Here is a 15,956-nt window from a genome sequence, read left to right on the forward strand (position 1 = left end):
TAATGGATTTCCATAAATTAATGATATTTAAGTCTTGGAAATGGCTACAGAAGTTTAGGGTTTTTTGTACCAGAAGTCCTCAGACAATGACCATTTTGTTCAATTATTCAAAGTTACAGCGGGGCTAAAAAGATGATATTTGCACCCGGTCCTTGAAATTACAGCCGTTGTAGCACCCCCATAGGACCATTGGAAAATATATATATGGTTGCAATACCAACTATTGAAATAATTGTATTCAAAGCAAGCATATCAAGGCTATGATATTATCATGGTACGTCAACCCAGTCCTTCTGATTTGTAAACCATGGCTCAAGGCAAAACAAAGGTTGAGACCCTTGCTACTGCCATTACCTTTTTTCATGGAATGATTAGAAATAAATATAAAGGTGTGGCCTTTTCAAGTCTGGTCATGTCTGCCCAGCCTCCCTGACCCACAATTCTGGGAGTTGAAATCTTACCACATCTGAAGAGCACAAGTCTTGGAAAGATTATAGCACAGGATTACAGAAGTTAAACTTTTTAATAGTCAGTGAAATATTTGCTTTTTTCTTTGGCAGATCTATGTGGTCAGAGTTTTGAGAGAGGGGCAAACTGAACCCACATTCATTTTTCGCACATTTGATGAGTTTCAGGAGTTACACAACAAGCTTGGAATCTTATTTCCTCTTTGGAAATTACCAGGGTATGTGTCAAAATTTTGTTTTTGAAGAATTTTTTTTACATGTCTAAAATTAACCTATTTAGATATTTAAGAGATCAGCATATTGTCTATTGAAGTATTTTCTTAATGAAGTAAGTGAGAAAAGCACCCTGTTTGGGGGTTACTTCTTCATTTACTCTGTTTTATATATCAGCTGGAACTGCATGAAGCCCTGAACATTTCAACAACACATGCAGTGCTCAGCAACTGTTCAGTTTACAATGGTGCTAAACAAGGGGGACTTAGGGCCGATTCTCAGATTCTTGGCCATCGCGGCATCCCTGCGGTCACATGACTGCAGTCTGGGAGTTTGGTGCCCATTGCAGTTGGGACATCTCAGTGAGCTGTAATTCCGTGATCATGATCTTCAACATTCCCTGCTGGCTTCCCACAATCAAGTGAGGGAGAAGCTGCATCTAGGATACTCTTAAAGTTTTCCCATTTCAGTCACCTTGTAGGGAAGATGCGTGGCATAAAAAAATTAAAAATAAAATAAAATAAAATAAATTTTGGAGATACGTATGTATGTGTGTATGTACACACACACACATATATATGAATATGAAACACTTTAGCTGATTGCCAAAAAAATGAAAGTACATACAGTATAAATGCATGAGAAGACATCTGTGCTGAGCCATCCAGAAAAAGTAACTCCTTCGACACTACATGGAGCAATACTTCATGAAGTAATGCTTTAATGCATTTGTATTGTCCTAGTCTGTATGATAGCTTTTACTTTTTTTGCCTTAATAAAAATGAAATAACTATTTATCTCTGTTACTGTAGCTTTCCTAGTAAGATGGTTCTAGGAAGAACTCACGTAAAGGATGTAGCAGCCAAGAGGAAAGTAGAGCTAAATAGCTACATACAAAGTTTAATGAATGCATCAACAGATGTATCAGAGGTAATTTTTGACAGAAGCCTACAAAATACTTAAATGATTTTATATATAGTCTGTATGACAAATAGTTCTTATCGAAATTTTATCTTTCCCAACCTAGTGTGATCTCGTTTATACTTTCTTCCATCCCTTACCTCGTGATGAAAAAGCTGAAGGAATTGATGGAATAACTAGGTGTACAGGTAAGTATTATAGTTGTACAGTTTAATTAGTATCCTAAATAGCACAATTATTTCAGTAAATTCTGAAGCCTCTGCCATGTGGAGTTTCCACAAAACATAAAGATATACAGTGCAAGTTGTGTTCAGTCATTAGAAGTAGGAATGGAACATTCTGGAGAACCTGGGACATTCTGTTTCCCTTGGCTACATTTTGAACATTCTCTCAGACGATCACATTCTGGGGCAGTTTGGCAATTTCCAGAAAAATTATTATTACTACATAAGGTGTAATGATTGAGAGCGACTGGTCCAAAGTCAAAATGAGATGTTTGTTTGTTTTTAGATGTAGGCCCTTCAAGTCCTACCTCAGGCAAAGTGGGAGGAAAAGTTAAGTTGTCCATCTCCTATAGAAACAAGACTCTGTTTATCATGGTGATGCACATTAAAGATCTGGTAAGTATATGAATGTGTTTACATTTAAATAATTATAATATGCTTCATTTATGAATTGTTTAAATTGTTTTCCAAAACCAAGATGCATATCTTTCTTGGGGCTGAGAAAATCAGGCTCAAGTAATATAAGGACTATATTCCACAAAATAGTGAGGCAATTGAATAATAAAATCAAAAATTAAATATAGCAAAACCATTACTTCTATTTCATTAAAATTAAATATAATTAATATTGTTATTCCCCAGTCAGATATTTAACACTTTCTTCCTTCTTTCATATTAAAAATAACAATTGATACAACTTTGGAGAAGTGAATCAACATGCAGCCCCAAAGCAATAAATAATAATACTGTTTGTTTATATTTATTGTTTATTTAAAAGATTTGTAAAGCCATTCTGGGCATTTCACATCAATAAAACTCTAAAAAAAGCATGCAACTAAAACTAAAACTCTGATGCCCCAGTCAACTGATCAGGGTACTCCAATAACTCTACATAGGCTCCACCACACTATTCCAGTGCCTGGTAAAAAGTCAGGTTGTCAAATGGAAAAGGTAATAATAGAATTAAGTATGCATATATGAATGTATAATTGCTGTCATATTCGTATGTAAAGGTGATGACCCGGAAATATGTTGTCCACTAAAAAGAGATTTTTGTTTTTAATGTGAAAAACTGAATAAAATTTGTTAAAAAAAAAAAAGTCAGGTTGTCATGGCCTTCCAGATGGCTAAGAAGGTGAGGACCTACCAAATTGCCATGGGCAAGGTGTTCCATAAGGTATCAGCAGCCACAGAAGAGACATACTTCCTAAGTCCTACTAGATAGCATTATTTCAGAGACCCCGAATTTGATCTAGATAAGCAGTACTCTCAGGGAGAGGCAGTCCCCCAAGTAACCTAATCCCGTGCCATTATAAAATTAAGATATAATTGTCCCATAAGCATTATTACCATATTTAAAACATCTGGTAAAAAGTTGGGACCTAAGTGATTTGGAACTTTTATCCTTTTTTAAAAAAGGAATTATAAATTCTTGCAGTCATCTTGAAGAAATCTTTTCTATGTGATTGTTAAGACCTGATGACATGTAATTAAATGTAGACATTAAGCACTCCCCTTGCTCTCTTTAAATATGATTGTCCTTGTTTTTAGTTTTTTTTAATGGGTGCTCTTTTTGTTAGGTTACTGATGATGGTGCAGATCCTAACCCTTATGTAAAGACGTATTTGCTTCCAGACATGCATAAAACCTCTAAACGGAAAACCAAAATATCACGGAAAACTAGAAATCCAACATTCAATGAAATGGTAAGTTGAAATAGTTGGGTAGTTTTTCAAAGCAAAACATAATGTAGAAACCATCCATTGAGGGATAAATAAATAATAGGAATACAGGTAGTCTTCATTTAATACCCAGCCATTCAGCGACTGAAATTACAGTGGTGCTAAACGAAGGGACTTATGACTGATCCTTGAAGTTCTGGCCATTGCAGTGCCCCCACAACCAGGTGAACAAAATTTGGGCACACTAGGGCTCATCCATGTTTATGACCACCTTTTGGCTGACTGCCTACCCAACTCCTATCATCTACCCCTGCTGCCCACCATGTCCTCCACACCACGTGCCACTACAGTACCAGTCAGGGGCTTCTTTGTGTGCCTTCTTTTGTGCTAGTGCTTGCTAAGGTTTCTGTTGGTGCACCATCCAGGGCCTTCTTTCGTGAAAAAAGGCTCTGGCTGGAAGGATCCTTCTTTCATGCCAGGGCAGCTAGTGTCTTCTTTGACATGGTTTCCATTTTTTAAACAAGGTAGCACAAGTAGGCCAGTACAGTAGTGGCATGTGGGAATAAAATAGGTGGGTTGGGCAGTTCAAGAAGAGGCATCCCCTCACTTTACCAAGGGCTCTGGGTTGGGAGGGACCAAGCCGGAATAGCTTGAATTGGAGTGGATTTGGTTAATGCTGGCAATGGGGATTGTTGGGATTGCTATCGCTAAACCCTATCCTTTTTCTAAACTTCACTGATATCTTGCCTTGCCTTGTACTGCTTCTGAATTAGTGTTTGTTTTTTTTTAAATAGCTTGTGTACAGTGGATATAGCAAAGACACACTCAAGCAAAGGGAACTTCAGCTAAGTGTACTCAGTGCTGAATCTCTGCGTGAAAACTTTTTCCTGGGTGGTATCACTCTTTCTTTAAAGGATTTTAACTTAAGCAAGGAGACTGTGAACTGGTACAGGCTTGCTGCTGCACCATACTTATGAACCTGACAACTTGCAGAGCTGAAGATACGAACTAAGTAATCTTAACTCCATTTGTATATGATCACTTTTCTCTACTTGAAGATAATCCATACACTTTAGCTTGAAACACTGCGATTTGGTGGATTATAGTTGGACCAGCCTTAGCAAAACTTTATACAAGACTTCTGGCAAGTCATCTGCTTTATGCTTTAACTGCAATAATATCTAAGCATTGATGTATATGAATTGTATAAATGTAATACTTGTTATAAAAGCAGTTTTGAATATGAAGAAATGTTTCAAATTCAATATGAGGGGGTTATCCTGAATTCATTTCAATCCCATTTAAATTGTTTGCCTTTTGATATACTGCAAACTTTATAATTCTGCTCTTTGTAATTATAAAGTTTTATAATTCTGCTCTCAGCACATAGAGCAGCACAGTTTGAAAATATGATCATGACAAAATTATTTTTCAGGTAATTAAAAGGGAGACGTAAATAGAAGGATAGAAATTCAGTGTAGCATTTAGCCTTATGACTCATAAAGCTTCTTAGAGGCCATTATTAGAATAGTGCCAATAATTGAAATTAAATTATAAATAATGGTGCCTTATTTTGTTACTTATACCTTATTTCTAATATTCAAAACATTTTTCAGTGCTAAAAGTTAAACTTGCTAAAAAAATGCTTATGTAGTTCACTATATAAATTCTTTAACAGTTTCCCTTTCAATTTAGGACCAGATTAGATCAGATTCATTAAAAAAAATCTTACCAGGTTTATGAACTACAAGTACTGTATGAATACAGATGCAATTGATTTTACACCATAGTTTTCTATAAAGCACTGCATTTCTTTTAGGTAGATATATGGGCTATACAGCGGTGATTTCAGATTACAAAGTAGGAGTCCCACAAAGTACAATTTCTATTAATATCATCTGAATTAAAAATATGCATACTATAGCAAAAGGCCAAGTATTTTATGCACTAGCTATGGGAGACTGAAGTTGACACAGTGACCATTAAAGATAACATTTAGATTTTTTTTTCATGAGTAGTAAGGGAGTAGTAATCCACAAAGCATTTTATTTCAATGAAAATTGATTTGCCATTAGTAAAGTTAATAAAAGATGCTGTGTATGAAGTATGGTTGATTGTGTTTTAAATTCATTTCTTTAATTTGTATCCCCCTAATTTGTAACGATTGGAAAAGGCTGGGTATAATTGTAATTTACTAATCCCAATATTTTTTTTAAAAGCTGTTGTAGGAATTTTATTAACATTCCACAAAATGGTTAATGTTGAAACCCAAATAGTTTAGAATAAAGATACAGACTGCTAAATTTAAAAAAAATAGCACGATGAATTATACGATAGACTGTGTGACAATCTATTGGAGGCAATTAAACAAAAGTATGATATTAAATAGTCATTAACCTAAGGTGCTGAAATGTGCATAATTGACTAAAATAAAATTTGGGATTCTTCGGTGTTAAAACTGCATTGTGATTAATAGAAGATGCTTAACATTTTTAGAAGAGTTTATTAGTTATAATATGTTAAATATGTAAGTTGTAAGCTATAAACTAATTAGATTGTATTTCCTGCTCACTTGATGCTTTTTGAGATGTATTCCATTCCATCAACAAAACCACAAGTCATATAAACACAGGGAAGTAGGCTACTGTTTTTGTGAAACGTTGCATTAGATTAACTGTAAAGCAATATATACTGCTTTTTTGCAGTCTAACTATAGCACAGTGTATCACAGCACAAATCTAGAGATTTAAAGGAAAACCTTTAATGACGGTGGTTTGCAGCTGCAGTTCTTGTCTGGATGTTGGTTAGAATATATGCTGCACCTTATGGTAATATTTGCCACTAGTGCATCCTGTGCCTTTGCCCACCATCACTATTTCTCAAAATAACTCCACAATAGATAAAGTTCTTCAGGTACATTCTTATGAAAGTGTTTTTCAGTTATCATTAAACATGTAAAGGAGCAGCATTAATTTTGCATCTCTTTCAAATTATTTATATTTGCGTGATACACGACACTCTTCCATTTTTTAAAAAATAATTCAGATATTTAAACTGACATACGGAAAGGGTAAGAGGGAATAATCATAACCAGATGTAACACTTTACTAATCAATGTTTTTAAAGTGTGGTCTCATGGCATTTTTATACTTTGTGAATGAAATTAAATTCTATGCACCAAATGTGGACTACAGCTAGAAGTCAATTTGTGTTTGTACATTTACTTCAACATTTTGAGGAAAACATCTTGCTATAAGAAAAGTAACCCCCGTATTTTCTGTACTAAATTAGTCATGACTTTGCACTGAAAATTTTTATACTGCCTTTTTATGACCTATACATATATATAAAAAGCATGGGAGATCTCTGGTATTTCTCTATTTTTAAAATGATCCAGAAATGTTACTATCTTGCCTTAAATTTGATTGCTTTTTCCAGGATACAATTAGCTTTTAAACTGAAGAAATATTTCTAAAATCTGCAAAATATTGTTCACTGTGTAATATGGATTTAATAGGTATCCTTTATCAGTGGGCTAAAGTTTAAAGCTTCCACATGTGGAAAAAAATTACACCATTCTCACAATCTATAGGAATTTAATATTCCCTGTGTGGTATTCTTAGTACTGTGATTAACAATTTGGCAAAGGTTTATAAATAATAAAATGCATTAGAAGTAAATATGGATGTTTGCCTTCAATTGTCTCTTTCTCTTATAAGAACCAAATACTTCAGCTATATTACAGTGAGAGCTAATAAAGATGTACATTATTTCTATCTAAGTCTAAACCCAAAATATTTGGGCTAAATTACATTAAATACTATTTAATTAAAAAAAACATTGTGCCTCTTTTTTTCCAAATTCACTGTGAATCAAGAAACTAAAGTGCAAAAGTTTCAGTCAAATCTATTCCACTGAGCATTTTAAAAAAAGTTGCTTCAAATATTAACTATATCTTTAATTGCCTTTTTTACTTACACCTAAATCTCTGATCTGTAGGCCTGTTAATCCTAGCACTATTCCAGAATACAGCATATATTCTAAGTTGAAATCTCATGTACTTGGATAAGAAAAAATCATTTCAAGAAATACTGCCAATAGCTGACTGTCCAATGTGGTTTTCTACCTTTAATATTTTCACGTAAGAAACACTAAAAGGAAAGATAAAGGAAAATAAGCCACCCTACTATACTATCTTTATTTCCAATAACTCTTGCAGCCCTTTTAAATTTCCTTTAAAAATAAAAATAGAGTTGCTCCAGTGCATTATTTGTTTGAGTTTTTTTCTGTCTATGTAGAGAAAGGTAAATTACAAGAAGGCTGGGCAGCATTCTTCAATGCTAGAGAAGATGACACAGTAGCCTAACTGGTGTGCCATTGGGTTGAAATGCCATGACTGCTGTTCCTTCATTACAGCCATTTGGGGGAGCACCCATCATACATCCCCCCCACAGACCACAGGTTCCTAATCTTTTTGCCATTACACCTCCCTATAGTATAATCTTCATGTACAGAATCTCCAAACACCAAAATGAATACAAATGTACAATGAAAAAAATACAACGTAAACTTTGGGAACAATGTATTTACTGTAGTAATGAACAATTAAAAAGTTTCTCACACTTCTTTCCACTCCTGGTGGAAAGTACACCTTACAGTACACCTAAAGGACTTGTTGGAATATTTGATCCTAGCTTACATCACATCCTTTAAAATGATATCAGTTATGATATACAGTATTTTAGGGTGGGAATGGCCAACTGTGCCATGGAAAATAGTAAAATTGAGAATCTTTTCAAGATTATAGATTTCTGAAGATCCAATCTTAGGATATAGGTAGTCCTTGAGTTACGACCATAATTGAGCCCAATATGTTGCTAAATGAAACATTTGTTAAGTGAGTTTGCTCCATTTTATGTTTTCTTGCCACCGTTAAGTGAATCATTGCATTTGTTAAGTTAGTAACAGTGGTTAAGTGAATTTCTATTCCCCATCGACTTTGCTGGTCAGATGGTCGCAAGATGATCACAGAATCTCAGGACACTGCAACCTTCATAAATAAGGAGTCAGTTGCCAAGCATCTGAATTTTGATGACCATGGGGATGCTGCAATGGGCATGTGAAAAATGGTCATAAGTCACTTTTTTCAGTGCTGTTTTAACTTTGAACAGTCACTAAATGGACAGTCGTAAGTCGAGGACTACCTGTATGGTTAATATGTGACAATTAGCCTGGATGGTAGGTGGCGCCTGATGAGCTTTTTCTTAAGTGCACTGACTGAAACTGTCCAAGCGCATTTTGGATAGCAGCACAAGTGGGATTTTATTTATTTAATCAGACTTATTTGGTGTAATTTGCCGCTCAGACACACACACACATTACACCTCTCCACGTCGGTCCATTCCTACAAATGAATCCGAGTTGGAACCGCGTCCCACCTAGCTCCCTCAACGAAGACGAAAGAAAGGAATGCTGGGAGATGTAGTTCATCAACCGGCGGAAGATCCGCTCTGAATATAGCCGCACGCGAGACCGGAAGCCTTTTTCCTTTCTGCCTGCGATGTCACTTCCGGCGGAAAGAAAGACGGCGAAGGCTGCTTTCCTCGCTTCTTTCTTTTCGGCGCCATCATGGGTCGCATGCACGCACCCGGGTGAGTTGGCCGAGACCAAAGGCCTTGGCGGGAGGATCCGAGGAGGGCTTGCGGGAACGGCCGTCATTTCCTCCGCTCGTAGTTTTGCGACCTATTTCAGGAGCTTCGCTTCTATTGTTGCGGGGTGGGCGTGAGGGGGGGGGGAGGGAAGCGGCCTTTGCTTAGAGGCCGACTTCGGTTGACAACCGCGGGGACCGGCGCTTTCCTCAGTGGTCACCCAGTGGAGTCGCAGACGGGAGGCGGGTTGTCGGGCCGCAGTTTAGCGCACTCTCGCTCTCTCTCTCTCTCGTGCCTTGCTTTCAATGAAACACCCGGGACATCTCTTGAGGAACAAAAGGCGGGAGGCGCTGCTGGTAGGAGATGGAGAAATAAGTGTGAACCTTGAGGCGGCAGCGCCTCGTGGATTCCCTATACTCGTGCAATATTTTATTTTATTTTCTCGGTCGGGCAAAATCAGAAGCTATGCAGCTGTTGCAGTGCTGAAAGTTTGGCTTCTTAGATTCACCGACAGGGCTGGTAATGACTTACGTGCCGGCAACCCTAGATTATTACCGTATCAAGCTGGTTAGTATCCTGGTTAGTATCAAGCTGGTTAGTATCCTGTAGCAAACTGTTAAAGTTTGTCACATTTTTCTAAAATATGCTCTCTTTGACTTCTCTTTCAATAGAAAGGGCTTGTCCCAGTCCGCCTTGCCTTACAGGAGAAGCGTACCTACGGTAAGTACTGGCCTCAGTTATTCATCCTGCTTGGGGACTTTGCAAAGTGAAGGATGCAACTTATTTGTAAATATCCCACATTGTTATTTTAAATTTCTTTCCTACAGTGCTGTTTTGATTTAACAGTTAAGAAATAAAATACCAATCTCGATCAGTTAATTTGGAAAGCATCTTGATATAGATCTTACCTATTTCTTAAAACTTACGTCTTGAGTAAAAAAAAAAGCTTTCAAGTGTTAAAGACTTTAGCATTGAAAATGAGAAAATAAATATTGACCATCTCAAAGTGATTTGTTTGCGTGCTACATTTTGAAGGATTGCTGACAATCTTAATACTTCAACATTTGGGATAATAGTTAACATAAAAACCGCTCAGGCAGTTCCAAGCTCCAAGACAATTATATTCATGAGAAAATAAAAAATAAAAAAACTAGTTACTCTAAGTAGTTTTGCTAGTGTATGGAAATAATTGAGCTACAACTTTCTTTTTGTAGTTTTAACTCATGATATATTTACATGTGTCAAACATGCAGTTTAGCTTAGTTACAATCAGAAGCATTAATTGGGGGAAAATATTTAGCTGACCAGATTACTAAATAGCGTTGCAGTTTCATTAAAGTGCTGTGAAAATTCTACTCTTCTGTATATTTTCAGAGTTAAGTCTACTACTTCTAAAAACCATAGTATCAAGAAATTGAATGAAATAAAAAGCTATGTAATTTGAAAGCATCCTGCTTTTATTTTTCTTTCAGCAACTACAATTCTATGTGAGGATGTAGCAAGGGGTACTTTAGTACTTTTCTCTTTACTGAGAGCTTTTAAGTTTTACCTTTGTTATTTTTGCAATTTGAAATTGCAGAATTATTATGTTTTGTGTTGGGATGATTGGGTCAATTTGCTATCCAATGTATCTGAACTAGAATGGCTAACAATTAAACTTTTTTTAGTGGCTGAAACTTACTTCCGATGATGTCAAAGAGCAGATTTACAAGTTGGCAAAGAAAGGCTTGACACCTTCCCAAATTGGTATGTTGAAATAAAATGTACATTGGTTCTTAGTTATGAGCCACTTAGAGCTGCGGTCTCACCTTTGAAGCTTGGCGGCTTGGCTGGGGGGAGAGGAAGAAACTGGGCTGTGTAAGCAGTAGGACAGTACCCGCGAGTACCCACCACTCGTGCCAGTTGAGCTTCACACATGTGCTTCGGCGAGCCACTCGTGCACCCCAATTCCAAATAGGCCACAGCCCGCGGACCTCTGACTTAGAGTAATTTGGGAGTCAGGCAGCCAGCCAGCCAAATAATCCATGTTATTGATTTGGTTTTCATCTTGAGTAACTTACCTTGGTTATTGCTAATTTGAAGTATTTGAAAATTTACCAAATGGTACTCCATCCAGTTAAGATATTTTTCTTCAGTCAAGTTCTGATGATTAATATAATTGAAATCTTAGAACCTAGCTTTTATTTAAGGTATTACTGAATTGATAGTTTATTTAATGCCTCAAATATCATTGCTATAGCTAAAATTGTAGCTTTTACTTGACATTATTCAAGCTGTAAATTGTCTTTTTCAAGACCTATAGAAGTCTTTCCTTTGTGATAGTTAATGTTTCTTGAATGTCCAAATGAATTAATATGTTTAAACTTGTGGTACTTTAGACTTGTGGTACTTTAAAATGACAATACTTCCAAAAATGCTTCATTCGATTTCAGGTGTAATATTAAGGGACTCGCATGGGGTTGCCCAAGTTCGTTTTGTGACTGGTAACAAAATTCTGAGGATTCTTAAATCCAAGGGACTTGCCCCTGATCTCCCAGAAGATCTTTACCACTTAATCAAGAAAGCAGTTGCTGTCCGCAAGCATCTTGAGAGGAACCGCAAGGTAAAGTAGCAGAATATATTCCATCCTCAAGATTTTAAAATGGCACCTACAGTTATTCTAGAACGAGTATTTGCTTTTGAAGAGGTAGTGCCTTTACATTAAATTAAATACTGGTTTATATCTAAGATCCTGGTGCTAGTGGAATAGGCACCATTGAAACTATATTTTCACTAGATCTTACGAGAACTACATTGTTATTCAAAGAAAATACAAACAGATTTTTCCTAGGCTGTCTCCCAAAACAGTATTTGAAAATTATTTGCTTTTGTTGGAAGGATAAAGATGCCAAATTCCGACTTATTTTGATTGAGAGCAGAATTCACAGGTTGGCTCGTTACTACAAGACCAAGAGAGTACTCCCACCTAATTGGAAGTAGTAAGTATATTTTGCTCCCAGTCACAATATTGCCATGTTGTTTAATGTTTGGCAGCAATTTTCTGTTCTTCCACTTAATGTTATAGAAAGAAATAGCATTCATGTAAGGAATAGTACTATTTTGGGCAATTTTTGGAACGTAGGTGCAGCAGCAGCAGCAGCTTTTCTGAAATAGTTCCAAACTATTTGGTATGTAAGTTTATTGATTATAATGAATACTTTTGTGGTGTATTAAGGTACATTCAGATTATACCTGTTCAAAAGTTGCTGCTTATCTGAGTTTTGGAAAGCAGTATAGCAGATAAATATTGGGAGGAAATTAAGCAATAGCACTTAGACTTTTATACCGCTTCATTGTGCTTTACAGTGCTCTCTAAATGATATAAGTATTAACCCTGTTAGTATGGCTACTGAGCTTTGCTTCAGTCGTTTTACACTCAAGTCCAGTTTCAGGTTGCTCACTATGATGACAGTTGTCCAACCATTTGCAGTTTCCACCAGAAAGGTTTTTCCTTTGTGTTGGCTAGTCCTTCCTTGGATGTCTGAGTGAGCTGCTGTGGCTGATAAGTTTACATGTAATCTTGTCGATGCCATACAACCTCGTTTTGATGAAGTTACTAAATTGTTCTTGTCTTCTTCTGCAGCGAATCGTCTACGGCTTCTGCTCTGGTTGCATAAAAATTCTTATGACCAAGGAAATCTAAACCATCTTGTAATCGTGTTATGCTTACTTCAGAGTGATGTCATTGCTTTCTTATTGAAAATTTGGAAGGATGAGTTAACACATTTATTACATCAATAAAAGTTTCTGGATATTTTTTCCAGTTGATAATATAATTTGAGTTCTTTAAAGCTGCTGTTGTCCTGCAAATATTTTTTGTTTCCTATAAATTTACTAAAGGTTCTTGTTAACTATGTACACATTGGGTGTTATATTGAAACTTTTCCTATCACATACTGTGCAGTCTTTTGGGAGACAGCATTAATGAAAATGGATGACTTGAAGCTGCTTGAGGCTAAAATCAGAAACGCTTATATTTCTCAGTTATTTGTTTTCAATTAGAGCAAACGGTGTTTGATGAAGGAATATCCATAAAGAAGGACCAATCTTTCAAAATGCTTCTTTGGCCATATTTGGAGTTGGAAAAAATTGGCTTTTAGGCTGAAAGTTAATTCTTAGAAACAAGAATTATATGAATAGATTTTTAACGTTATGAACTACAGATTAGTTAGCAAGGCAGAGATAGCTATTGAATTATATAGAGACAGGGTAGAAATGCTTTACGTGAGATCTTTCAGATCTTTTGTCAATGCAGCTTTTTCTGTTTTTGAGCCCTTAAACAACATTCCACAGGTCTCTGCCCCTGCTTAAAACATCACTGGTAGCTGTTTTATTAGATAGTGAATATCCAATAAGGTATCAACTCAATTTTGAGGAACAACAGTAAGATTTTTTTCCTTATGTGCGTGTGTAAGACTGCTAGGGTCTTGTCTATTACAGAAGATAACAATGGGCGATAACTATAATGTCCTTTTATAAAATTGCATAGTATTACCATCTGAACGTTTTTCCTCCAACTATAAAATTGATGCAGACCTGGAAAATAAACAATTTTGAATAGAGCTTCAGCTCTTGTTTGCAAAGTGTAGATGGGAGAAAACTAAGGTGTTTTTCATTTTTTTCTCAGAGATCGGGCTAACTTGTTTCTCGAGCACAATTAACTATCAATAAATCTTTTAGCATGTGCTTAACTTAATAAAACATGTTGCTTAGAATGTTCAAAAGAAATTTTATAAATTACTTTATTATGAAGGTAGTCATTGTATCTAAACTTGTCCTGAAGCCAAATAAGGTCATATTGTGATTTTTCCTAATATCATTAAGTTTAGTAATTCAGAGGTTATCATTGAAAGCTTTCATATATCTCATCATCATTAAATACCTGAACTTCAATATGCAAAGTTTGTAATTTCTGGGAAAACAACAAGCACATTTATTAAACAGTCTTGGTTGCATGGCATTTAATGCCTCAAGCCTCTTTTTACCATATTAAATTCTGTCCAGTTAAAAATACTACTGAGTATATATTATAGTAAACTGCACAGTTAAGGAAAATAACAACTGTTTTTAGAATCAGTTATGGTTTGCCATACTGTTAAATCGTTTACAGTAAGCTTAGCTGAATTAGACATGGATTAAGAAAAAAGCCCAGTAGACAGCAGAATAGAAGAATTTTAATTGGCAAAGTTAACTTGAAAGACCAAGTTAAGGACAGATATACATGGAGGAAATCTATATCGTCACTAAGAGTAGACATCGACTGGATGGCACATAATTGTTTGGCACATCATCTTAATTAAGCAGTGTCCGCATGGATCATTTGATTGTCTCAGCATCACCACAGAATGAGATTTGCACTGTAGGGGATTTCATATAGTTCATTTGGCTGTAGAGTTCTTGGTGCTCTCTGAACTTGGTTGATCGCTTGCAGATGTTTAGGTAACATCTTTGAATGTATTTTCTCTACCTTAAGGATTCCCAGGAACAATACAATTTGGAATAAAACTTAAGTGCTGATTGATCTAGAATCTGTACTTTCCAATCAGCACCACAACTATTCAGTATAATACTTCATGTCTGAAAGCCTGTGACTCTACTTCCTTTTCTCAGTCATGGGATGTAAAAAGATTTAACTCACTAATTTAATCCTTTAGAGATTGCATCTTAACTAATCACTTCTACATTTTAATGTGAAGTATATGAATAAAATGGCATTTAATAAACGTTTTTGTTTTATTCCAAATCAAAATAGGAGAAAACTGTCCCAATTAGTATGTAAAAATTCTACCATCTTCTGCTTAAAATCAGAACCATTCAAAAAAATACATTCAAAGACCATTGAAAATTATATGTAAATCAGGGGTGTCAAACACATGACCTGTGGGCCGGATGCGTCACTGCTGCCCTTGCCCCTGCCCAGGTTAGCGAGGGGGAGCAAGTCACGTGACGCCACTGTGATTATGTGAGTTTGACACTCCTGATGTAAATTATCCTAATTTGTATACAAATTATTGTAAAATTGAGATTATTAACTTCACAAGAGCTGGAATAGCTATTCTAGAATAGTTGTAGTATTGCAGCCTTAATTTATATATTAGACAAGTAGCAGGAAATAATTTAAATATTATTTTTAGATGTGGAAAAAACCCAGTAATCTTGAGAAAGTTTTAATAAAATGCTATTTGCACTTCTAGATGTTGAGACTCTTAGAGTGCAGAGAAGTGCAACAAAGATGATAAGGGGACTGGAAGCTAAAACATAAAGAATGGTTGCTGGAATTGGGTACAATGAAAAGAAGGGCTAGCAGTGTTCCGATAGCTCAAGGGCTGCCATGAAGACGGAATCAAGAGATTGGATAAACATTTGTCTGAAATGGTATAGGGTTTCCTGCCTAAGCAGGAGGTTGGACTAGAAGACCTCCAAGGTCCCTTCCAACTCTGCTATTTATCTGGAAGATTAATTGCATGCATACATTACTAGGTTTACAATGTGAAGACAGGCTCTATAATTTGATTTAGACCTAATTCGTGATCCACTGAGGTACTATACAAACTTGCAAAAATACAGTGATACAAACTAGTTGAACATTTATAAATGTGATAGCACTAATCATTGACCTTTTAATATAACAATATTTCTTTAAAAGTAACTTAATTGGACATTTTACCCCTCAGCTTGAAAATGCTACCATAATTAAAATTTCAGTGCATTTGTGCATTCAGATCTACTGCCTGCAAATGCCTTCTCTATCCAAGCTATTTG

General features: G+C 35.8%; 2 protein-coding genes and 1 non-coding gene across 10 annotated transcripts in view; all 3 read left to right on the forward strand.

Moving 5' to 3' along the window:
- PIK3C2A (phosphatidylinositol-4-phosphate 3-kinase catalytic subunit type 2 alpha) overlaps positions 1–7,345 on the forward strand; it is a 54,667-nt gene extending 47,322 nt beyond the window's left edge. For 7 of the 8 annotated variants that reach the window (XM_026668324.2, XM_087950897.1, XM_026668323.2 and 4 more), the window contains 6 exons: positions 561–685; positions 1,493–1,610; positions 1,708–1,789; positions 2,112–2,221; positions 3,406–3,531; positions 4,302–7,345. In XM_026668324.2, the coding sequence (XP_026524109.2) occupies positions 561–685; positions 1,493–1,610; positions 1,708–1,789; positions 2,112–2,221; positions 3,406–3,531; positions 4,302–4,484 (744 nt within the window). In that variant the 3' untranslated portion in view covers positions 4,485–7,345. Of the gene's footprint in view, positions 1–560; positions 727–796; positions 882–1,492; positions 1,611–1,707; positions 1,790–2,111; positions 2,222–3,405; positions 3,532–4,301 lie in introns of those variants that run through there. The other variant, XM_087950898.1, reaches the window with a different exon arrangement.
- A 1,771-nt stretch (positions 7,346–9,116) lies between these two features.
- On the forward strand, positions 9,117–14,154 carry RPS13 (ribosomal protein S13). Its single transcript, XM_026668325.2, has 6 exons — positions 9,117–9,158; positions 9,827–9,875; positions 10,823–10,901; positions 11,588–11,757; positions 12,033–12,133; positions 12,778–14,154. Exons 1-6 carry the CDS (start codon positions 9,136–9,138, stop codon positions 12,809–12,811), a joined length of 456 nt encoding a protein of 151 aa, XP_026524110.1. The 5' UTR covers positions 9,117–9,135; the 3' UTR covers positions 12,812–14,154.
- Positions 12,592–12,683, forward strand: LOC113412629 (small nucleolar RNA SNORD14). The gene has a single exon (XR_003370951.1). It is a non-coding gene; the product is annotated as a small nucleolar RNA SNORD14 (small nucleolar RNA).
- Positions 14,155–15,956: the final 1,802 nt, after the last annotated feature.

Source organism: Notechis scutatus, chromosome 1 (genome assembly GCF_049901735.1).
Source record: "Notechis scutatus isolate UNSWTSFEM ecotype Mainland chromosome 1, rNotScu1.2, whole genome shotgun sequence".
Taxonomy (NCBI): domain Eukaryota; kingdom Metazoa; phylum Chordata; class Lepidosauria; order Squamata; family Elapidae; genus Notechis; species Notechis scutatus.

What these genes read in the sequence shown, in the direction of transcription:
- RPS13 (XM_026668325.2), top strand. Translation starts at nt 9,136, where the DNA reads ATGGGTCGCATGCACGCACCCGG. An exon ending in ACAGGAGAAGCGTACCTACG is followed by an intron (nt 9,876 to 10,822) that starts GTAAGTACTGGC and finishes AACTTTTTTTAG; the next exon opens with TGGCTGAAACTTACTTCCGA. An exon ending in CTTGACACCTTCCCAAATTG is followed by an intron (nt 10,902 to 11,587) that starts GTATGTTGAAAT and finishes ATTCGATTTCAG; the next exon opens with GTGTAATATTAAGGGACTCG.